Raw genomic sequence first — 26,101 nt, forward strand, 5'->3', positions numbered from 1 at the left:
GCATGACCTTGTCCTTTTCCACAAGCAAGAGGCCTGTACACTGTCACGGAATAGAACATCTTAATTTTCTTATAATATGTCCAATGCTTCCAATCAAAATGGACAGGGTCTAGATCAGCAGGTAAAACAAACTTAGATGTGTCATTCTTTTCACAAAAATGTCCCTTTGGTGCTTGAAAATTCCCATCGTAGTCGTTTTAAAGTTCGAGCAATGAAACACCGGAAAAATGGCCGAAATAACGGAGACTAGCTCGCGCTCACAATTTTTTCGAAATGATGAAATGTGTCATTACGGCATGGGCGAAAACAAATTTCAGTTATTATTCTGTTTATGAAAAATGGCTGATAGCTTTTATCTGATACAGCCTAGTCTTTGAATAATACAAATTCGTTGAAAATTACAAAAAATTTTGTCTGTGAACTTCCACAGTAGATTGTTAGATGGTACAATGCTAGCCATGAAATGCAATAGCCAATATTCATTTCAGAAATTTAGGTAAGGTTCAACCATAGTTTAAAAGAATAACCATGCCCTTTTTTCTTGCATGTATTTTTACATATGTGTGATACATGAATTCACACTTGTCATTTTGCTCAGAATGAGCCCAGGTTGTCACCAAATAACTATTTGATGTCGATGAAACAATGTAATTTTAAATTTTGACATCTTTGATCTTTAAGTTGAAAGATAATTAAGTTAGAAAACTATAGGAAATAATATTTCCGTCAGTGGCATCTCACAGCTTTTTCTGCTTTTGGTTTATCGCTGAATGGCCTTATTCCCAATGACAAAAAGTCCTTTTTTCCCTAAATTTCTCATGAATTTCCCAACTGAAATAAGCAATATGAAAGTTATCAATTCATCTGTTGGTTGAATAAAAGTGACGTATTATTGACGTGTCTTCAAATCTTTATTGTTACACATTCTCAAGAACAATTTAAAGATTAGGGAAAAACAGCGTGTTCTTCAATTAACAATTCTTTAAGGCAGCCGATTTACGATAATAATTTTTACTTTTATCTTCCATCAGTTGTAAAATAAAAGGTGCCGAAGTAAAAATGGCATTGTTATGTCTCATAATAGTAAATGATTTTATTTGTTAATTTTTTTCCAAAATGATAAAAAATGTTATATCTTGGAGGCAGGGTCCTTATTTGAAAAAGGTAGAAAAAGCTCTGCGTCCGCAAGTCTAGATACATCTTATTTTTTTCCTATGTCCACTTTTTCCTTGATTCCATTTTTGGCTAAGCACTTGTTCAACACCATTTCATTTTCAGACTACGCTGATAGTATTTACTTATGCAACATTTCTGACAATAACTTCAAATTGTATTTTTATATTGTAGTTTGCTGGTCTAGGCTTAGGAGATAACAGTCGTCCATACAACAATTACAATAGTAAGTAATAATAAAAAAAGAGAATTTATATCTGTGTTGTCCCAACTGCATTCACTTTTGTTTTATTGACTTTGCTTTGTTCACTTAAAAGGCATGTAATTTGTGAAGAGATTTCAAATCATTGTATTTTTAAGGTGATAAATGAATGTATTATTTAAAATATGTGTGACTTGTGAAAAAGTATGAAGTTGTATTGGAATAAAGAATTAACTGGTTTTCAGTAAATGTTATTGATTTCTGTTACAGTATTTATAGTAGTACCAACCTTGTTAATCATAATTAGAAGCAGTGGTTTTGATTTTTGTATATTTCTGTGACACAAAGGTCATTGTCTCTGTTTGCCTGCTCTGACTCATTCATTAAAAGGAAATGTTCTCCAAAGGTATTTTCATTTACTGTTAAAGGAATGTGTAATTTCTTTTTTTTTTTATGACATTGTCACAATTTTTACTTAAAAAGAATGGCTTGTTCAGAGATGAGCTACTGTAAGAAGTCTTCATATTGCAGCCCAAAGCTAGGTGATAAATTACATGTATGGTTTCAGTTTATGAATGTTATCCTTGTTTCTCATTACATGTATATTATTTGTATACATTATTTGTTAGTTTTTTTCTGTGAAAAAATGCTTATTTTGAATATTGGTTTGGCATTATTTGATCTTTTAGTAAATGTTTGTTTTTTTTATTGACAAAAATATGCATCCAAAGACCATATTTAAGCATCATGATGATAATGCATGTATAAAAGCCATTGTGAAAGCACAAATCTGCTAAGGATTACTTGTACATATACCTTAGGTTTAACACCAAACTACGTTGTACATGTTTATCTCACTTAGCTAACTGGATTAATGGTACATTTTGTTACCTAACAGATTTTTTCCCGACTGCTTTGCAGAAGGGTCATAGAAATACTGATGTCTGTGGGTCCATCAGTCACAATTGACTTTGTGGATGCAATTCCTCAGAAACCGCTCAACACTTTTGTTATAAATTTGGTTGGATTGTTAGTCGCCATATGTAGTTTTTTCATATTGTGCTGCCATTTTGATTCAACAAATTTTGCAGGAGTTTTGGAATTTTTGCACTTTCATCTTTTTTTGGCAGCAGGGGACATGTGGCTATGCATAGCAATTTTGTTTTAATAGTAAATGTTCATTTCATTTTCTCTCCTTAACTGGGAGGATGTATAAGGAAAAAGTTTTTATTTAGACTGGCAGTATTCTCCCGAAGATTTACTGAGAGCATCCTGGTAACCCCTGAATTTCAATACTACATCTAGCCTCTTAAAATTGTTTGTTACATTTGTATTGGACCCTGTGTGAAGTTCTTTTCAGATAGCATCCTGGTAGAAAATACATTCAATAAAAGACTAAAATGATTACTTGTGGTTAGGTTAAGTACATATGTAACTGATGCGTTTGACACACACTTTCAGAGTTGTTTTGTAGCACAGTTTGAGTTTTACAGGGTATTGGAGACAGTAAGTATGATGGTAATAATAGTCCTGATATAACATTGGAGTGTTCATCTGGCCCATGAAAAATCAGGATGAGAATACTTTTGTTTCAAATGGCATTAAAGTGACATGATGCTAGAAACTACCAAGTAAATCTACATTTAGGGTGTTTGTAATGATTGCATCTTCTTTTGAAGTACACCAGCCCTTCCAGTGATAAAATATTCAGACAGAAAGAAAGTTATATTACCCTTGTACTAAATAAAACATTCTAAGGACAGTGGTATAGTCTTAATACACTACATAATGTTTTGTAGATGGACCAAAATATTGGCCTAACCAAGCCAACAGATATCAAGGACCACCTCCTAACTTTAAAGGTGGGATTATCAACATAGCATGCACATTGTTGTTATCATTCTCACAAGCTGCATACTAAGTCCCAAACTGGTGATCTCTCTGCCCTTAGTTGTGCTGTTCTATAGTAAACTTTTTAGGGGTATATTGTCTAAAAGAGGATGCATGTTATTATCACAAGCACCATGCTTAAGGTCTTATTCCTAAAATGTATGTATAGTTATTACTTGTACCATGCTTTAGCTTTATACATGTAGTAAATATTGAGCAGTAACATCCTTGATATAAAACTTACAGGTTTTTATGTAGGGTAATGAAGGTACATGTAGGAGGACCAATTCTAACCGGGGCCAAATGCTTTGTTACCAGGTACCCTGAAGGTCATTTGGTACTCATTCATTGAAAATGAAATCTTGGGTCACAAGTCCTTGCATATTATTATATGATCCCATCAAAGCATAGGTGCTCAATGCCTTCTTGATCAGTGCCATGGTCTCGATATATTTTATGGAGGTATTAGTAGGGTGTGTCTGATGTACATTTATAAATGCTTCCTTAACATGAAAGTATGCATTTATTATTTGTACACATACCAAGTTTAAATAAAGCATGCCCTTGTCAAATGCCAAATGTCTTCCAAAATTGAATTGTTGTCGAAAACTTATTAGGAGAACTTTGTAGAACACTTCAGTGAAGTTCATTGTGCGAAAAGGGATGTTGACATGATCTACTTACGTAGGTAGTTAAAATCGTAACAGATGTCTTGATTTAGAGCATGTATGTTCATAATTGTTGGTGGTGGGCAAATCTTGCTTCGAAAGTTAACGTCCATGATTGTTCTTTGCAGAACAAGGACAAGGTTCCTATGTCCCACCCCATATGAGAAATGCTGGACCACCGCCCAATGTCCCTCCCCCACAGAACGATCGTAGAGGTTTGTATCGCTGGTACATTCTGTGGAAATTTTCAGGCTAAAATTTGTTAAGAAATTTCTCAGGGTAAGAAAAAAGTTTACCTTGATTTTAAAGTGTTAGCAATCTGTACATGCTACATGTACGATCTGATATATTATGGCATGATAAAGGTGATACTTATGCAGTTTATTGAAAAAATAATGTGACGAAATGCTTGTAAGAAATTGTAGCATTTAACAGGAGAGTGAAGTTCTTGTGTCATTTACGAATGTAACTGCAATATTCATTGATATAAAAACAGAAACTTCACAAAGAGTATATACTAGTACATGTATGTTTCATCAATCATGTTAAAGAAATAAGATTAAATACATGTAATAAATGTCCAGCTAATGATGTTTTATTTATTTATTTTTTTTTTCAGAGGGTGGAAACAGAGGTGGATACAACAATTATAACAGAGGTGGAGGAAGAGGCGGTGGATATGCCATGAATGGAGGCCCTCCCCAAGGGGGATATAACTCTAACAGGAGTAAGTAAACAAAATAAAATTTAAGTGTAAATGAAAAAGTTATTTTAGGATATGGTAAGGACTTCAGGTGATATTATGTCAACTATTGAATAACTGAAAAGAAAGAATTTAAATGTGTTCATGGTTACCTGTATGTTATTGATTGTCTTTGAGCCCCACTCCCCTTAACATAATTATGTGCCAGACTCTGTCAGTGAAGAATGATAGTTCATGTATGTATATTGAAAGTATTGAAATAAATCATTATAAATTCATGCCGAGTACAGTACACACCTTAAAAAATTATGTTGATGTCGAGTTAATGTTTATTCATTTTATAGACATGGGAGGAGACCGAGGTGGTTACAACAACTATAATCGTGGCGACAGGGGAGGTTACTCTGGTGGTTATAACCAAAGTGGTTACCAAGGCAACCAAGGTGGTTATAATCAGGGCGGTTATAATCAAGGTGGATACAGCAACTACAACAGTCGTGGAGGTTACCAAGGTAACCAAGGAGGGTAAGTTAAATGAGTGGTAGGCTTGACTGATTAGTAACGATTTAGGCGTATAGCTGTTTTGGTATTGGATCTATAAATACTGTAAAGAAGGATCTAGGAGAGTCAAGTTGTTTTAAGAAGTTGATTAAAAGTGTAATTGTTTGGAATGATGTATATGTATTATGTCTTGAGCAATTTTTACATTTTATAGGTTTTGTTGTCAGGCTTTTCAGAGCTTACTTAAGGGTGTGTTTACACTTATTGAAGACCTTTTGGTGATCTCTGTAAGTATTTTCATAAAGGGTATCCCATGGTGCATTTGTTGCATTTTACCATATCTTTTCCTTTTTCTACTGTAGATATGGCCGTGGAGGCGGAGGTGACAGAATGAACAGACAAGGCAGTGCCCCACCTTTCTCAGGTGGTTATAGTGGTGGAAATTCTAGATGGGACGCCCTCCGTGAGGACAACAGAGGAGGATTTAATGATAACCGTGGTGGTGGTGGTGGTGGTTATAATAACTTTGATGGAAACAGAGGAGGTAGTGGTGGTGGTGGCTACAACAGCTACAACAACCGAGACCAAAACCGTGGAGGAAGTCAAGGACGGGACACATGGCAAGTGAACAACCGTTGGGACAACAGGACTGAATACAACAACCCAGAAGGAGGGTATCCTGAGGCTAACAAGGATAACTGGACCATACCTCTGCCTAGGAATGACCGCTTGGAGAAGTAAGTTCAGGTTTTATTTAAGGGAAATGATTTTTGTGTCTTTTTAGCTCACCTGGCCAAAAGCCATGTGAGCTATTGCCATCTCTTGGTGTCCGTCATCGTCGTTTACAATTATACAAAACTCTTCTCCTCTGAAGCTACTTGACTAATTAGAACCAAGTCACGATTTTTGATTAGTCAAAGACCATTGTCGCCGTCACTAAAAATAGAACATAGGGGTCAGACAGTAGTTTTTCACATATACATGTATCTTGTAAACCGTTAGATTTATCCAAATTCTTTCAATAGCTGAAATGATCCATATTATTAGTAACTACAAAAGTCTTCAGACTCCTTGTAAGAGTTAAACTATGGCTAACGACCATTTTGACGATTCCCTTTTCCCACGGTGGGCGTGGGCAATGGTGAACACGTGGTTGGTCGCTGTCCACGTTGCCCACGCATTCTGGTGGTCAATTTTAAATCTTGTTTCGTTTTAACAGGAATCGGAGTTAAAAACTCATTCTTACGTAATAATTATTACGGTTCTGTTGTATTATAAGAAGCATATCTAATTGTATGGACTATCGGTAACAATATTTCACAGGTGTCAATAGAGCTTCTTTATAATTGACAGTCATCAATTACCTGTGGGCAGGATTAAAGCAGAGAAGCATGAGCATTTGCCATCAAATGGAATAAATACAGGAAATCGTGGTAACCTTTGATAGGTGCCATTTGATTTCTTTAATTGACAGTTAAGGTCTCACTAACCACTTCCGGGTCAAATGGCCATCCCCCTATGTAGTACCAAAAACACACTGAACCTAGACATGTGCATTGTAAGTGCATTATTTGTGTGTATTATGATTTAAAGTAGTCAAAATGAAGCTGAGAATGTGTACTTTAAAGTCATATATGTAATTGACTACAAAAGTGTATGAATATTGTTTACATGTGTGAGTAATTTGCCTCCATGCTGTCAGTTAGCAGAACAGGTAAAAATGTGGATTTTCAGTATTATTTATTCAAGTAAATTTTGTGAAGAATTTCTACTATTATAGTACCATTAGCATAATGATTTTGGAAGCCTTATTTTCCAAGCTTCACAACAGTATGCAACTTTAAGATGTCATTTGTCCTGGGAATTCACAGTGAGACTTTGAAAATTACTTTTTTAACATGTAAAGTAATGGAAACATTAGAAGTGGTTAGTGGGACCTGATCAATTAACGGTAGCGGTAGGTTTTAATACAGTGCAGCACTATCACTTGTCAAAAAATAAATTGTGTTAAAGAAGAATTTTTTGATTTAATGTTATTCAAGTGTTACTTGTTGGATTAGAATATTTTCAGAAATACCGAATAGTTCAACATAACTTATATGAATTTGGAAACAACAACAAATCTTGTAAGATGAATTCATGGTCGAAAAATACTTTAACGACCATGTGATGGAAAAAGTGCAACCTCCTTTTGCTTATAATATTTAAAATTCTTAGAGAAAATCAGCTAAGATTAGATTTGCAGTCCCTTTGAAAAATGAATCTATTTACAACAGCATCCCCTTTTATGGCACTGCATTATTTTACTATGAATTTCTCACGGTGGCTAAAGATGCAGGTATTCTATCTCGGACCTTTGATTGACAGGTAATCAATTAATTAAATGTCAAGGGTGTGTGGTTTTAAGTAAAGATGCAGTAATGTTGATTGACAGGTAATAATTATAGGAATATTGAGGGTGTGGTTTAAAGTATTGTGAAATGAAACTGGACAATTAACCGGCACGTATTAGGTAACGACACTTACATATACCTTAGAAGACGTATTCATGTAGGTGATTTAATCATGCACATGTGTACTAAGATTGAGGAGTAATGATAATTATTAATTTTTTTTTGTCATCAACCGTAAAGGAAATAAACGAGATATACGATGAGTGCAACCTTCATGAAATTCGAAAATAAAATCGAAACGACTGTGGGCTGGTGTTACGAATTTTAAATATGTTAAAATTTGAATAATACTCTCTATAATGATTGATTTAATATGTATCCATTTCAATAACTACAGGTGGAAGGCAAAATAATGCAAAAATATGAATTTTCAAACTTAATTTTGTCCCGTTTTAGTATTGAAATATATTGGATATTTTCAGAAAAAAGGCCTACTAAGTCGGCACACCAGTGTAAATAAAGATACCAATTAGTTTAATTTATTCTATATATAGTTAGTCGTAAAATTCATACTAGAAGAATTTATCTTTTTTATCAGATTATATATATCTGGGGGATTCTAACGCTATTTTATACGGGATTTTTAATGGCGAAATTGTGATTTAAAAATATAATTTTGGATGTCCCCAATACGCTTCTGTAATTATAAAACATTAAATTCGGTTTCTTTTTATTCTTTAATCTAAATATTATTTAACGATTCCTTCTCGTTAATTAGCAGTTAATCCACCACTTCCTGTATATTGGCTGAGTGTGACACGCTCAGGTATTTAGGACTGACATTACACTAATAATACTGATTTGACTAATTAAGTTAACGTTGTAAACACGTTAATTAATTTTATTTCTAGGTGGCTATCATATGAAAATCACAAATGCTGTACAAGATTGTTACGTTTAGAAAAAGAAAAAAATGCTTGTATTGAGCATGATTTTACAAGAACACTGAACATTTAATTCTTGAAATAAAAATACGATTGCCCTTGTGTCATTCACCTATTTGTATATTCAATAACTAACAATGGATATTTTGAAAATGAAAGTAATAATGTTTTTGGAATAAAGTTTCAGAAGATTCTAAAAAATTATAAAATTAAAAATTCAAAATAAAACACTTTAAAAGAAATCCATTTTCGGGAATTACATGTAAATTAATTTTAATTAAAAAGTCTGACACATAAAATGAAAAGTTATGATTTAACATCAATGGTATGAAAAATTTAAGACAGCATAATTTTACATTTCTATATGTCTCTTAAAGTTACATGTTTTTTGAATGACGGTGTCGAATTTTAAATACTTTCAAGTATTATTACTCTTCTTATTATCTATGCAAGTAAGGCACGTTGTTCGTCGATCAATAATTGTCAAGGAAATGTTAATTTACCTCATGCGATGCTCAAAACACAGGGACACACCTTTTAATAAAACGTGAAACACATTGATTGGTCGACGATATTACAAAGGTGTTTATCCAATTTACATAAGAAATTGACACACTCAAAGCATTCTAATAGTTATTGGTCTAAAATACTTGGTTCTTTTTTTAGAATTATTACATAAGAAACCCGTCAGTAAAGTTCGCAAGTACTTGATTTTCTTGAACATTTTAATTTACAATTTATATGCTACTGTTATTATATAATATAATATAATATAATATTATATAATAACGGAACTAATCGTAGTCAAAATTGTTGAACGAAGAAAAAAAGAAACGGAAGAAATACGTCTTTCAATTGTCTATGGTGCGCTAAATCTAAAAGAACTAACTGCATATTCAACTTAAGAGGGGAAATTTTCACCCATCACTATAGTTGGCTAACTTGTGATCGGATAATATGCGGTTAAATCCGTTGCCATTTGAAAACTCATGAAGTACGCAGTTCAATAATTCTGGATCATATATTATCTTCCAATGATGCTTCCCGCTCACAAATTTTGTTGAAATGACACGATATCGAAATTGGTTATTTATAGACCGTAAGTTAAAGTTGCACATGTCTGCTTCAAATCCATTCTTTCACTTAGAAAATACGACTGCGTTAAATAGATTATAAGTAAAATAAGGAGTTCTTGAACATAGTAATTTACAATTCGTAACAATCTGGTGACAGGTCAGGTGTATAATATTATAACATGATACATGTAGCAACTGGAAATGATAAAATTAAGGCCTTATGAATTTTTTTAAAAATTATATCAACTTTGGTTTCCGATTTATCCAGGTTTTCATTTTGATGATACTAAATAATGGTAGACTTAAGTACGATGTGGGCCGTAAGAAATAGAAAAAAAAAAAACAAATACAAAACAAGACAAAAAGACAAGAGTTTAAAGCATTTAATTCATATAAATACCTAATTATATCAAATCCTAAGTAAACACCTGGTGCTGTCACAGTTTTGGCTTGAGGCCAATAATATGTGAAAGAAAATTGATTCTCACGGTCAAGGTAATGATTGACACATTGTTCATTTATTTGTCAACCGTTTGAACATTGTAATAAAATTGCCATTCATGGATTAAATCCAATCAAAAGGTTATCATGCATCCACTGGATACCGTGGGCGTGGACGCTATACTGTCCACCTGACACGATGGGCACATGGACATCTGTCCACCGTGGGCATTAAGGGTGGGCAAAGCATGGACAACTTGATTTGTCCACCGTGGGCGAGTGGTATCGTCAAAATGGTTGTTGGCTGTAGTGTATTGCCCTTGAAAGTTGAAAAATGACTTTTTTTTTTAAATAGTTTTCAGTCAATATCTTGAAAACTATGATAGATGAAAAGAAACTTTCAATTGTTGAAAAGTGATAGCCCTACCAAAGACTTCTTTAGTTGGACAACTTTTTGTTTAATTTATTGCCTTTGAAAGGCAAAATTCAAGAAGGTGAGCGATTCAGACTCCTGGGAGCCTCTTGTTAATGTTATTTCTTTAAAAAATCTTCTACTCTGACACTACTTGACCAATTGAAACCAAATTTGTTATGAATGTTCCTTGGGGTAGCCTGCATAGAACTGATGTGGGGATTTTTGATTCATTGAAAAACATGGCCTCCGTTACTAAAAATAGAACATAGGGGTCAGACAGCAGATTTTTGCATGTATCTCCAAAACCTTTAGGTTTAGCTAAATTCTGACACAGGTGAAAGTGTTCAGCATGATGAGATCTATAAATGGTCAAATTTTGGTTTTAATCCGTTAAGCCATGTTGGAGTAATTGCCCTTTCTCAAGGATTTTTGCTATTTTTAATGTAATTTCTTTAAAAAATCTTCTCCTCTGACACTATTTGACCAATTGAAACTAAACTTTGTATGAATGTTCCTTGGGGTATCCTACATAGAACTGTTGTGGGGATTTTTGATTCGTCGAGAAACATGACCGATGGCAAATTCTTTCAGTAGCTGAAATGATCTTTATTATTAGGACAGGTTTAGGCAAATTCTTTCAGTAGCAGAAATGATCCTTAATATTAGGACTACAAAAGCCTTCAGGGATAAAAGTTGTCTGATGACTCCTTGTGAGAGTTATTGCCCTTGAAGGGGGAAAAATGACTTTTTTTTAACAGTTTTCAGTCAATATCTTGAAAACTGATATATTAAAAGAAACTTTCAATTGTTGAAATGATTCTTATGAGAAGCTCTACCAAAGACTTCTTGAGTCAAAATTGTTGGACAACTTTTGTTAAATTTATTGCCTTTGAAAGGCAAAATTCAACCAGATGGGCGATTCAGGCTCCTGGGAGCTGCTTGTTTTTGCTAGTAAATGATGTTGTACAATGATGAATGTTTACTGTACATTTTCTGTGTATAATTTTAATTTGTGTACCTTTATAAATTTAAATTTCAAACATGAAGAAAGATGACTGGACCGCAAATGCAGTCAGTAATTACATTATAAGATTAAGTATTTTGTGTTGAATCTATGTTTACATATGTTTATTTTTATTGCATTGTACATATACTAATTAAAAGTGATGTTAAAATAATCCTGGAATAACATTTTTGATATTTTTTTTTATTTCAGCGAGTTGTTTGGTGGAAGCAACAGTGGTATTAACTTCGACAAATATGATGACATCCCAGTGGAGGCAACTGGAGAAAATGTTCCTAAATGTATATCTACAGTAAGTAGAAAAGCAAAGAATGATAGTTTTAAAAATGGAAAATTACAGAACAAAATTGATGCTCCCCTCTATTTGCACTGCAACAAAATATAGATCAGATTTTCGACTGATAAGATGGTATTGCAATAATTACTGTACGTGTAGTTAACAAAATTAATTTTTATCTTGCCTGGCCGAAGGCCAAGTGAGCTTATGCCATCACTTGGCGTCTGTCGTCGTCGTTATTGTGAACAAATTTTAAAAAATCTTCTCCTCTGAAACTACTGGACTGACAGGTTTTAAACTTGGCATAATTGTTCCTTAGGGTGTTCTGCACAAAATGACCGTTGGGATTTTTGATCCATGAAAAAACATGGGCACTGTTACTAAAAATAGAACATAGGGGTCAGATTGCAGTTTTTTGCAAATAACTCAAAAACTGTTGCCTTTAGCAAATTTCTGGTATAGTGTAATATTGTTCAGCATCATGAGACGGACCTCAGCCAAAATTTTCAAAATGATTGGTCAACTGATGTAGGAGTTGCGGCCACTGAAACAGTTTTTTTTTTGGCATTTTTTGCCTGTGCAACTTTGAAAATCTTCTCAAAATCCATTGCACAGAATTCAATGAAAGTTTGCATTTATGTTCCTTCGGGTATCCCACACAAAATGACCATAGGGATTGTTGATTCATGAAAAAACATGGCCACTGTTGTTGCCGTCAACAAATTTCTGGCATGTGGTAATATTGTTCAGCATCATGAGACGGACCTCTGCCAAAATTGCCAAAATTATCAAAACGATTGGTTAACTGATGTAGGAGTTGCGGCCCCTGAAACAGTTTTTTTTGCATTTTTTGCATGTGCAACTTTGAAAATCTTCTCAAAATCCATTGCACAGAATTCAATGAAAGTTTGCATTTATGTTCCTTCGGGTATCCCACACAAAATGACCATAGGGATTGTTGATTCATGAGAAAAACATGGCCGCTGTTATTAAGAATAGAACATAGGGGTCAGGTTGCAGTTTTTTGCAAATAACTCGAAAACCGTTGCCGTCAGCAAATTTCTGGCATATGGTAATATTGTTCAGCATCATGAGACGGACCTATGCCGAAATTTTCAAAACCATTCATTGACTAATGTAGGAGTTGCGACCCCTGAAGCAGTTTTTTTGTTGTTTTTTTTTTCATATGTACAACTTTGAAAATCTCTAAACTCATTTAAGATCATTGAATGAAAATAAGCATAATAGTTCTTTAGTGCTCAAAATGACTGTTGTGATTTTTAATCTGTGAGTAGATATGGCTGCCTATACTAAAAATGGAACTTAAGAGTCATAGACAGTTTGAAAAAAATTCAAAAATTGTTGCCTTTAGCAAAATTCTGGTTCAGGTCATGAAAATGCTATGAATAAATATACTTGATTTTAACTTAGCCTGTCTCATTCCTCAAGTTTTTCAAATAAGCAAATGGTTAAACAGGTGAGCGATTAAGGCTCTCTTGAGCTTCTAGTTTACATATTAAAAGCTTTTTCAGGACTTTCGTTCAAGAAGTAGGATAGATGCAACCCATTTTGTTATCAATTTTATTTTGCACTACTATTTGCAATGCAATTTTATTGCAAAGGGGACTATTGTAAAGAAAAATTTCTGAAAATAGCTGTCTTTTGTTATTAATCATTTCATTTGTAGTTTGAGGACACTAATCTTGGAGAGATTATCAGAAACAATATTGTTTTGAGCAAGTACGCCAAACCAACACCAGTGCAGAAATACTCTATCCCTATTGTATTGACGAAAAGAGATCTGATGGCCTGTGCACAGACTGGTAAGTTGTGCACATCTAGTGTTAAGTTCATTGTATTCGTCTGTTCTTTTAACCTAGGTCACCAACAATGATAGGTCTAGTAGCCACACAACTTTGTCCAACTGCCCATCACACTTAGGGGTACCTACTTCATGAATCTGTAACTCAACAAAAATTAAACCAATTATTTTTCAACATATATACATTGTTTATATACATATTGAAGATTTCCACCTCACATTATTGACAAATTTGACTAATATTTAACATGATTTTTTTAGTATAATTTGTCATTTTTTTATTTTTTAGGGTCTGGAAAGACAGCTGCTTTTTTGGTGCCAATTTTGAATCGTGTTTATGAAAATGGTCCTGCAGAACAGTCTCAGCAAGAGGTATGAGTCATAGTAACAGCAATTTTATGTATGAATTTGAAATGAGAACTACATTGTAATAACTAAAAGAATCATAACCACACATTTCATTACTACAACCCTCTATAGAAGTGAAATTGAAATTAACATGGATTTTGTTTTTTTTTATTAAGACAACAGACCATTGAATTGTTTAAATTTAAGGTTCTGTAAGAGCCCTAAACAATTTTGATGTTTTAAAAATTACTGTAGTCATGCATTCATACATGATTTTCTTCAAATCCAGATTTTACTTAACCCATTCTTATTTTACTGCAAGTTGGCTTTTATTAGCTCTGTAAAATTGTGTTTGTGCATTATTTGTAAATTTATACATAGAATAAAATGTATTAAACCTATTCCCCCCACTGTATTGTAATACCACATTTCTCAAGCTGTTTCAATGCCTAGTGAGATGTTATAATTTCTCTTTTCAATGTAGGGAAGGCAGTATGGTAGAAGGAAACAGTTCCCTCTAGCTTTAGTTCTGGCACCAACTAGAGAATTAGCCTCGCAGATTTATGACGAGGCCAGAAAGGTAATGATTGATTCATCCAGGTTTAATTAAGGGAAATATAATTTAGAACTGATACATGATACAGACTCTGTATGGCTCTGGCTTCATAGGCCTGTTTTTCTTAACGAAAAATTTCTCGCCTTTGATTTTGTTTTTTTTTTTGTATGTTTTTTGGTGGGGATACAGTATGTTGATTTCATAAACATTTTCATGTACTAGTTAACTAATTATATAAAGTTTTATTATTGGTCAAGGAGGTCATTTCAGAAGGGACTGCTGTAGTGGTATTTTTTCAATTTAACATATCAAATGGTATTGTCACCTGCGACGTGTCGCGAGGGGACATGGAAATGCTGGGCGTCAGTCCGTCGGTGTTTTCCTCACTTATTTGTAATGCTTTTTACCAGTTGATTTTATATTTTGTATGTAGTCTTACTATGAGACGTTACAGATTAAGCTTGACTCTGGTTATGGTTGAATGATTTTTACTAAAGGGACATAAAATTACATGGGAGACATTGGAACACTGTTCTTTTATTTGATTTGAAACACAGAAAAAAGAAGGAAAGTGTGTAATTGGATTAAACACTCCTGTTTATTCAATTTTAATTGCAAGCCCTTTAATCTGTTTTCAATCACTTCCTTTTAAAAAAAAACATGCATTCATATAAGCTAGTGTATACGTTTTAATTTTCACTGTTTTTGGTGGCAGACAGGAAGGAGTGGATAATAGTACCTGCTACTTGATTCATAACACTATTTCTTGAAAGTGCGAAATTTGACACCTGTGAATATGTTCACTTGACACAATCTGCAAAAATAAGAAACTGTCAAAATTAATATGTTAACAGTACTTGAAGAGCTAATGCTGTGTTAATCTTTGGTAAGGTGTACATTGTATTGAAATACTCCTGAATCCACTTCATATTTTTGTGAATTTATTTTTTTTGTAGTTTGCCTACCGTTCTAGAGTAAGACCCTGTGTTGTGTATGGTGGAGCTGACATAGGTGCACAAATGAGGGATTTGGATAAGGGATGCCATTTACTGGTAGCTACACCTGGTCGTCTTGTGGATATGATTGAGAGAGGAAAAGTTGGACTTGATCACTGCAAGTAAGGATTCTAATTAGTAACTACTTTGTGAGGCTGGTTGATCAGTAAATTAAATTTGACGAACGACTGTAAGCTGTATTTGGTGTGAAGTAACTTTAAAAGTTATTTAAAGTACATGTGTAAGAGTTATTTGTGTATGCATGTTATGAATGACCATTGAAAATTTTTTGTGATCCCTGTTTTTTTACTGCAAGTTGGAAGCAAGTAATTGTAAAAATCAGATACAAATTGTGTTTCTGCTGATTGCGTCAATAAAATGTTTTTTTTTTCCAGATTTTTGGTACTTGATGAAGCTGACAGAATGTTGGATATGGGTTTTGAACCACAGATTAGAAGAATTGTAGAAAAGGATAGTATGCCTGCTTGTGGAATCAGACAGACACTCATGTTTAGTGCTACCTTCCCCAAGGAAATACAGGTAAATTCTTCAGCAGAACATAAAATAAAATATTTCTGAATCTAAGGTAAGAATTGAAGATTGCAGGTATTTAATTGTCAACTTATCAATAAATGATTAAGTTTATTTGCTGTTTTCCTATAAATTTATTGTAGCAAGTTTTTTTTTTCTTCAACTGGTAGTAATCAAATTGTTTTGTCAGAATTTAAATTCTAGAAACTCTCATTTCAGATCTTGGCCCGTGACTTCTTGGACAATTATATATTCTTGGCGGTCGGTAGAGTAGGTAGTACCAGTGAGAATATTACACAGAAAGTTGTATGGGTAGAGGAAGGAGAGAAGAGGTCCTTCTTACTGGACTTACTGAATGCTGCAGGTATGAAGCGAATTACCAGATTAAGGGACAGTTTTGAAAGGGTTATGTGTTAAACCAATAAAATCAGTTCTGAATATAGGAGTGCAACAGTATAGAAAGAACCATAATATATATTGCAGTATTTTGCCTAACTATAAGATACACGGTAGGAGTGTGGCTGCTTACGGTACTGACTATTTTTTTTAGAATGTTCAAAATTATGCTGTATCATTTATTCAAACAGTAATACTTAGGTAAATATTGAATTTGAAAGAAAAACCTTTGTTATGATGTATGTGAAACTCTTGTTCTGTGTTGTTTATGTTTATTCACATAAGCTGCGTTAATTGAAAAATTGGAAACTGGCGTGAAATTCTGACATGATTCACTTTCACTTTAAAACGGAATTCCACTTTTTTCTGGTGTATCGTTGCAGCCCTTTCTGAATATATGTACTCATTCATTCTAACTTTACTTATAACTCATTTTACCGTTTTAAAAAGACATTCAGATTGGGTTTCAGAGTGAAGCCCTAACATTGTCAACCTGACACATGTATATGGATATATTTGTATTTATTTCTCCTAATGATTGCACATTGTAGCTTCAGTTGGTAAAGGTGCTACATGAAAGTGTTTATTTAAAGATATATACTGATACAAATTTCTATTTCATTTCTAAAGCTGGTCCAGATTCTTTGACCTTGGTATTTGTGGAAACAAAGAAAGGAGCAGATGCTCTGGAAGACTTTTTGATAAGAGAAGGTTACCCAGCAACGAGTATCCATGGTGATAGGTCACAGAAGGAACGTGAAGAAGCATTAGCCAGCTTCAGGAGTGGAGATAGGCCTATTATAGTTGCCACAGCTGTAAGTTAACATCCATTCAGTTCAACCATGGTTTATAGTTATTATCAAGTAGTAATTAGTTTTAACTCATCTCAAAAATGAATATTTAGATACATCTAGATGCATAAATTTTACATGTAGTCTGTTAATGTAACCTTTAATAAAAACTTTAATAAAAAAAAGGGACGTGAATTTTGAAGTGGAATGTTGGAACATTTTAAGTTTTTGACATACAGTAATTAAAACCTCTAAAGTATCTGATTTACTTATTTCACTGTATTTTGATTCTCTGAACATGAATCTGCATGGATCTTTTTTTTTCTGTTTTTCCTTTTGGCAATGTACAAATGAATATGCAGAAAAAAAGGTGTTCAAGTTGCAAATAACATGAATAATAGAACATTTACATGTATCTTTTTTAAAGGTTGCTGCTAGAGGGTTAGATATCCCTAATGTACGTCATGTTGTAAACTTTGACTTGCCAAGTGACATTGAAGAGTATGTTCATAGAATTGGAAGAACAGGAAGAGTAGGAAATCTAGGTAAGAATTTTGTATCATACATGTACTGCATTTCTTACAATTTTTTAATGTCCATGTGGCTTGTCACTGGTTTTGTGATATTACTTCAAGTGTTGGAAGTTGTTGGTCAGATACCATTTACCTTAAAATTATTAATCAATGCTTCACCTCCAAGGATTCAGCATACTTAAGAAAGAGGAAGTATGATTGGCCTTTCGCCTTAATGATGTGTCTCAAAGGTTTGATATGGGTTACTGTTCTTGCCTTAATGATGTGTCTCGAAGGTTTGATATGGGTTACTGTTCTCGCCTTAATGATGTGTCTCGCAGGTTTGATATGGGTTACTGTTCTCGCCTTAATGATGTGTCTCAGAGGTTTGATATGGGTTACTGTTCTCGCCTTAATGATGTGTCTCAGAGGTTTGATATGGGTTACTGTTCTCGCCTTAATGATGTGTCTCGCAGGTTTGATATGGGTTACTGTTCTCGCCTTAATGATGTGTCTCGCAGGTTTGATATGGGTTACTGTTCTCGCCTTAATGATGTGTCTCAGAGGTTTGATATGGGTTACTGTTCTCGCCTTAATGATGTGTCTCAGAGGTTTGATATGGGTTACTGTTCTCACCTTAATGATGTGTCTCAAAGGTTTGATATGGGTTACTGTTCTCGCCTTAATGATGTGTCTCAGAGGTTTGATATGGGTTACTGTTCGTTTATATATTAAAAATCCAGCTCATCATATTGGATTTGTATAGAACAGACTTCACAAAATATTAAAGATATAGCATTGATTTTTCTCCACTTTTTAGTGGGATTCTGCTATTTTAAATATGGATTTTATGTTAGGATTCTTATTTTACTGTATTTTTACTTCCGATTTTGCCAATTTCTGCATTGTTTGTAGACCTCGTAAAATCATCCCTGAAGATATCTGCCATAGGATGTTGAACTGCAGTTAATGCAACTGGCAGACATAATGATTAATACAGCTGTTGAAGAAGTCGGGTGAAATGATTCTATATGCAAGAGCAAGCTTTTTTTAACTCGATAAAAAAAAAACCAGAAAAACAAAAAGACATTATAAGTTGAGTTTAAAGCATGACATTTCTTGATTGCATGATTTCTTAAATTCATGTTTGTAGGTCTTGCTACATCTTTCTTCAATGAAAAGAACAAGAATATTGTGAGAGATTTAATGGACCTGTTAGTTGAGGCCCATCAGGAAGTACCCTCATGGTTAGAGTCCATGGGATATGAGGCTAGACCCTCTGGAATGGGCAGGAGAGGAGGTGGATCCAAAAGGTAGAATCTTATATTTGAATGAGTTATAAGTGATCCTTTTCAAGACTTACAAATATTTAATGAGACATCTTGTCTTTGAACATGGGTTGAAATTAAGTTAACCTCTATAGAGGTGAAAGAATACTAATAATAGGGAACCTCTATAGAAGTGAAAGAATACTAATAATAGGGACACAAGAGACTTGTAAAGAAATAATTATGTTGATTCATGTCTTTAGGAGATTTGCTAATTGTTCAATACAGTGGCATTGAACTCCGAATTTATCATTTAAATAAAACAGATGCTCATGAAAACCATGAATATATGTACCCCTCAAATAAAAATGCATTTTTAACACAATTCCTAGATTATAAGATGAATAGTAGTACAATAAGACTTTAAACATAGTTATGGAGTGGTTTAGAAAAACTCTCGAAATGATTCTTACTCAAGTGGAATTGATATTGATATCATGGTGTCAAAAAGTAGTATTTATGAACATGGTTGGTTAAATTATTAAATGTTTTTTTCTTCAGATTTGGTGGTTCAGGTTTTGGTTCAAGAGATTATCGTCAACAGAACAAACCCAAGCCTCAGCAGAACATGGGTTATGGTAACCCAATGCCCCAGCCTGTCTATAGTAATTATGGTGGATCTTATGGTGGTTCGTATGGTGGAAGCTACAACAACAGTTCTGGACCTGACTGGTGGGGAAACTAAATCACAAACTTTTTCTATGACAACCACTATTATTTGTATTATTTTGTGTAATTATTAAGGGTAACTTTTGAGGGAGAACCGGTGCTACAATTGTTTAGTCAAGACATGTAATTTGATTTAAAGTTATGGTACTCGAAATATATGGAGATAAACTGTAAGCTTTGGTAGATGTTATGCCTAGTATAAAAATGTTGAAATAACTTGACAAAAACACCATGACCTAAATGAAACATTGAGGACAATAGAATTATTTTAACACCAGAGTTTATTTTTATTGAAAAACTAAGTAAATGCAGTAAACTGTAATATACATGCCTTCGTTTGAATAATTTTTTCAATGATAGCATTCTTAAAGCACTGGGAGGATAAATTGAAGCCTTATTGTTTCCCATTCATACTATAGGCAGGACTTGCTGTTAAATTTTGCCATTGTGTTCACAATTTTTAGAAAAATGATCAAGTCATCATCGATATTTTTGACTGAAGTGCTTCATTGTGATAAAATTGATCTCAAAGTCTAGGGGTATTTAGAGGCAAGAAAGGGAAATTGCACATTTTTTACTAGAAAAATGAATGCAGTGTATGTGATAACAATTGATAGTTAAATTTATGTTTTGAGCTAATATAGTCCAAACTGTTAAAAAAACTGTTGTAAATGCTCAATACATTTGTATACAAGGATTCCATGACCTGATTTGGTACACACCCTTAACATTCCTTTTTATAATGAGAAACCGAGCACTGACATCATATTTAAGTGCCTTTGGCTCTTTTCATAACCATTGCATCAGTTCCATTTTGCCTTGAAATAATTTGATATGGTGATTTTTCATGTTTTGACCATTTTTATGGAGCTTACTCTTTCAGAGTGTTCCTGAAGAGTGAAAAAATTTACACAAATTTTGTTTAGGAATGATTCAATGTTAGATGATGAAATATGATCAATTCTAAGGGTATTTTATCACTTTTGTTCCAAGTGATATCGTGGTTTTTGGAGAGGTTTATATGACATGCATAGCATAGTCTTGTCTTGTCCCTTCAAATGAGCAGTAACATGAATATTTAAACATAGTGAATATATATTGCATAATTAAAGAAGGGATGAACCTAGAAGTCAATACCAGTGCAATCATTATAACATATTTATTTGTCATGTTTCATCATTGAAATCCATTTTATTTGTTTTTGATATTTATTGCATTTTTACTGTCTCAGTATTCAGTGCGTGCAATTAATATTTTGAAGTATACTTGCCAGGAGTATTGAGAACAAAGGGGAATTGAAAAAAAGATGATTTGTGATGTTAATTATATATATATATACATATGTACAGTACAATGGCTCTTTTAATTACCATATCAAGTACAATCAAAATTTTAAGTGTGAGCGTTGTTTTGCTACCCCTGAAAATGTTAAGTTATATCCCATATTAATTTTTTTTGTCCCTGATTTTGATATGAATATATTTAAGTATGTGTTAATACCAACCAGTGCTTCTTAGAATGTACTTAATGCTCATATGCTTTTAATCCCATGGTAATGGGGGAAAATATTAATTATTTCTGAAAGAAGGAACCCCCATGAAAATAAATATCAGAAAAATTGGGGTAACATTTTATTCACACAGTGCAGTTTGCAAGCAATGTTATTTTTGTATTATTTTGTTGTCTGATAACTATAAAGGGAAATATCACAGGTGTGCAAAATGTTTATTGTTTTGCACTTGGAACTAGTATTTCTCTCAAATTGAGAAATATGTCTCTGAGATTTCAGCTCGGTGCTACTTAATTGTATTGAACCTTGAATAATAGAGTGCCATACAATGATGAAAAAACTTTTTACTGGTTCTGCCTCATGTTACTAATAAGGCCTGACATTTTTATTGTGTAGTGTAGTCTTCATGCCGTCCTGTTTTGAGATTTTTTTGACAATTTTTGGTGTGTGAATTAGGCACATTTGGATATAATCTCACAAAGTCACAAGTTTCATGATATATTAGCAAGAATACTATTGTAACTATATCTACTGTTGTTACTGTTATGCCCCAGAAATCATTGTATTTATGGGAGTGGATGACTTTCTCTTGTTGAGACAAGCAAGCAACACAAATTGTTGGTGTTCTGTTTAAGCCATGATTGCATCCCCTCAAATACAATTACATGTATTTGCAGAGCAGCTGTTGTGATTAAAACAACATCATTATTTAGTGTATTTCAAATTTGAATGCTATCTGGCTATTCACTAGATTTAATGAAATACTTGTGATTTGTGATGTCTTCAGATTAAAGAGGTAGCTATTTCATGCGAGGTGTGAGGAGAATTCACATTGGTTAGAAAGATATACAAAATAATGACAGAAAACATCACCGAGAGCAAGATGTGATGTTCTGTATAGATGTTAAAAACTTGTGTTATTCTGTTTATCTGTGATGTCTCAGTGGATCTGACACAACAGTGTCATTTGAAATTGCAGATATTTTAAGTATCACAGCAGTATTCTAAAAAGGTGCTGATCTTCTTGAATGTATTTAAGGTTTTATTGTGGTTAACAGGAACAACAGTAGAAATTTTATGGTAGTGAAGTATTATGGCATGTAGTGTAAAACCAAAGTGTCTTTCAATTTTTGTTTTGTCATTTTATTGTAGTTTTATGCATTGCAGTTTTTGACCTTGTGATTTGAAAGCACATTTAGTCAACCTAGTCTTATATAAAATTGTACAAATTAAAGGTCAAGCATTGTGATATATTTGTCATGTGTTCACTTGTCAAACTGAAGTCTCATTGCTGGTCAGGATCTTCCAGTGAAAGCTGGCATTTAATGGGGCTCTCGAGCTTTATATTCAGTGAACTTGTTTATATTAGATGTTACTAAGCATTGAGCAGCATTATTGAGGAACACATTAGGATAGTATTGGGGCTTGTTAACAATCTTAGAATATAATGCTTAAATGTAATATTTCAAAATTTTGGTCATTTTCCATGTTAATACACAATAAAATCATTGGACATTTATTTATTTGTATTCTACCTGCATATATGTAAGACTAAAAAAAAATATATATATATATATATATATATATATATATATATATATATATATATGCATATATTGCACAATTAAAAGTCCTGTATGTATTAGGTGATATGCTACAACTTTTCATAATGGCCTTTTAGATAGAATATTGAGTTTCGTGGTGGTAAATATATATATATATATTGCCTTTTTTAGTGTTCTAAGTTCCTATGTGTTCAATAAATCAGTTATGTGCAAAATAATGATCTTTTTAGACCATTGAATTTTGAATGATAAGATGATGTTGCTGCCTTGATGTTCTTTTCAAAGTTTTAATGTTTGAAGTCAATTAAAAGCTGATATTTGAATTGACATATCTTATGAAAATACATTACATGCCATTTTATGAGATTACTAGCTCTCAATAGGGTGATATCATCTTGTTAAGTGTGTTGGGTTGATATACACATTGTATACATATCGTTTGTGGGTTTGTTTTATTATGACTAGAATTGAACCATGTAATATGTATTGTTTGTCTGGTGGGTTCATTTTATTTTCAATAGAATTGACCCACATTTTATTTGCTATAATGAGAACTGAAGTCCTCATTCCAAGAACAGAACCTTCATCTGTCCTTAAATGTTTTATGAGTTTGCTGTCGTGATTTTATTATTTGTGGTATTTAAATGATGACCTAAAATAATTGAAGTCTAACTAATGCCAGGTGACCATTTTTTTTGTTTGTAAATTTTTGGAGGACAACTGATTTGCTGTTCGTTAAAATATATACATATTTGTAATGGAAACATGTTTTCTATTTTGATAATAATATAATGAATCTCAATCTAGTTTTAGTAGCCAAGATTTGATATTTTATTGTGAAAATATCTTTAATATTTGATAATATCACTAAATATCAGGCGAACTTGCAGGTTGTGATTAGTTTTGTTGTGTCTCCTTTTGTCTTCAATCATAGCCTCCAAACAACACAGAAGTGCAAATGTTTTTACTTAGGTACAGTTCATGTAAGACATTCAGGTAAAGTTAAAAATTGGTTTATTTTGTATTTTGAAGAAGCCAGGCATTGCCAGTTTCTGATTGTTAAATTTAAGATATGGATATGTAGCCATCATTTACACCCATGAATCATCGTCATGTTATGGTGTAAAAGTTACTTTAAATTTCCTTGAAGGATTTCACTTGAAGTCCTAGGAGTAAAATTTATCTTAAGTTGTGACGTCACAATGCTATTTTCTGTTATGATGTCATAACTTGTGATCATTTTTACACTTGCAACTTTTTTTGAAATCAATGTTCAACATGGAAAAATATTTTGTAATTTTATTTTTTTCAAGTCCATTCCAGAATTATTGACGTTTTGTGAAATTAAAATGTCTTTTTTATAAGTACATGTATAAGCTCAGTGATATCATGACTTGTGAATGATAATGGTACTGGTTATTGTTTTTATCGAGTGCCAAAACTTTGTATATGTTCTTGAAAACTGATATTGTTGTATTTATTACATTTTCTCATCCTCTGCTCATTGAACAATTTCCTCATATTCATGATTTCATTCAATGTAAACAAATTCCGACAGATCTGATAAAGATATGGTGCTTAATGTATGCAATTGATACAAATTAGTGCTTCCATGTAAGAAAAAAATATCATGATTTTTTACTTTGCTTATTTTTTATTAAAGAATAAAGTTTTTTTTTCTCATTGTTGAAGATGATTTAATCAGTCTTAGCTGTGATCTTTGTCTCAACTTTTTGTGCAATGTTTTTTTTTGAAATGTTCATTTATTTTTGTTGTGAATGTTTTTTAATCTCAAAAACATTTTTACTTCTAACAATAATAATTTTGCAAATGGCAATCTTATTTTTTTTTAATTTTATCGTTTTTATGGAAGGATGGAAGCGTTGTTGTTTATTTTTTGTTTTTTTGTTGTTGTGAGTGTGGGGAAGTAAACATGTGGCAGGGGATGGTCTGATTGTAATAAAAATGGTATAGAATTTTGTCAAATAGATTGTATCTCTTGTTTAATAAGATCCATGTGATAGTTACTACCCCCTTTTCCCTTGTTTCTTAAAATTTCTAGATATATATTGTAGGAGACAGTCATAACTAGATGTGTTGGAAGAAAGTTTTGTATTTAAATTGACTCATGATGACACTTTTTCTCAAAATTGATTTTTGGAGTTTTCTTACAATAATACTGAAACCAAGTTTTTACATGGTATATTAATACAACTTGTTAAAAATAGTTACTTTTTTTTTTCATCTTCATTACTCTGAAATGCATACATAAAAGACTGCAAAAAAATTAATTACACAGCTTTTTTTTTATCAGAACAAAATTTGGATTCTCTGTTGATAACATGCTATTAAAGCATTATATTAAGTGTCCTTGGTTTTATGTCTAGTCTTCGTCTGTCATTTTCATTATTTGATTTTTGTCTCACAATTTTTTTTAATGATTATCCTCAGATAAAATTTACCTTTTTTTTTTCATAGGGATAATACTTACAGTGCATACATATGATTGTTTTGTCTTTTTTTTTCAGTATCTAATGTGTAATATTCTACTCAACCATTGTGCCAAGTGTTTCTACTGTGTTATATGACTATGTACTTATTCTTTTCAATTGCTGGCCTCACTCTCATGATTATTTGTTTCTTTTTCCAAGAATTTGAGAGCTTTTTTATTAATGTATGCTGAAAATAAATTTGGGAAGTAGAACTCAAATGCTACAGTGAAAGTGAGGCTTGTTCAATTTCTCCGACATTTTTTCAATGGGAATGTAATTCAATTCCTTGTTAGATGTCACCTAAAGTTAATATTTGGGACCAGCCTATTGTGTGGATGGATATTAACCCACTGTATACTTGAAAATATGTATGAAGAGAGCTATGAAAATAGGGCGGCATTTATATGTAATATTTCATGTCAGGCCAGAAGGTGTTTGTTTTTTTAAATCTAGATCAAACATCTGTTTAACTTGTATTTTTTTACTTCTTGAATGTGGTTGTTCAATAAAAACATTCATTTCTGTAACATTCGTGTTCATTTCCATGATAGATAATTACATCAGACTTTCAGTCATGAAAAGTAGAAAATATTTTAGTTGCCAGTCAAACCAAAAAGTAATTTCCATTATGGTCTTTATCCCACATCTGTCATATTACATTGTTCCTGTTATGATGTTGTAAACCGCTAGTATAATAAAAGATGTGTTCAGTATATGCCAGTGGTACCCAGGGATTTACATGTATGAATTAAAATATGGATTGTGTAAAAGATGCTGACCAGAAACCCTGTGCTTTCCAGAGGATAGTTTATCATAAAAATTATTTTCTACAGATTTTGTCTGGGAGTAGAAAAAAAGAAATTCATTTACATTCTTTCC

The 26,101-nt window shown here is 32.8% G+C and overlaps 1 protein-coding gene across 4 annotated transcripts; it reads left to right on the top strand.

Annotated features, from left to right (window-relative positions):
• LOC148626597 (putative ATP-dependent RNA helicase Pl10) lies at positions 1-25,749 on the top strand. Of its 4 annotated transcripts, XM_088570729.1 has the most exons (18): positions 1-121; positions 1,348-1,399; positions 3,175-3,237; positions 4,062-4,148; positions 4,553-4,660; positions 4,981-5,161; positions 5,500-5,874; positions 11,623-11,722; positions 13,395-13,530; positions 13,819-13,901; positions 14,362-14,457; positions 15,390-15,550; positions 15,824-15,968; positions 16,179-16,323; positions 16,986-17,170; positions 17,574-17,691; positions 18,812-18,971; positions 19,488-25,749. In XM_088570729.1, exons 1-18 carry the CDS (start codon positions 77-79, stop codon positions 19,669-19,671), a joined length of 2,424 nt encoding a protein of 807 aa, XP_088426855.1. In that variant the 5' UTR covers positions 1-76; the 3' UTR covers positions 19,672-25,749. The 4 variants fall into 4 exon arrangements, with proteins under 4 accessions (XP_088426855.1, XP_088426857.1, XP_088426856.1 ...); XM_088570731.1 differs by lacking the exon at positions 4,062-4,148; XM_088570730.1 differs by lacking the exon at positions 3,175-3,237.
• The last annotated feature ends 352 nt before the right edge of the window (positions 25,750-26,101 follow it).

Source organism: Perna viridis, chromosome 2 (assembly GCF_037379345.1).
Source record: "Perna viridis isolate PV_CMFRI_1.1 ecotype Kerala chromosome 2, ASM3737934v1, whole genome shotgun sequence".
Lineage (NCBI taxonomy): Eukaryota > Metazoa > Mollusca > Bivalvia > Mytilida > Mytilidae > Perna > Perna viridis.

What these genes read in the sequence shown, in the direction of transcription:
- LOC148626597 (XM_088570729.1), top strand. Translation starts at nt 77, where the DNA reads ATGTCCAATGCTTCCAATCAAAATGGACAGGGTCTAGATCAGCAG. An exon ending in ACCACCTCCTAACTTTAAAG is followed by an intron (nt 3,238 to 4,061) that starts GTGGGATTATCA and finishes TGTTCTTTGCAG; the next exon opens with AACAAGGACAAGGTTCCTAT. An exon ending in CTATTATAGTTGCCACAGCT is followed by an intron (nt 17,171 to 17,573) that starts GTAAGTTAACAT and finishes TCTTTTTTAAAG; the next exon opens with GTTGCTGCTAGAGGGTTAGA.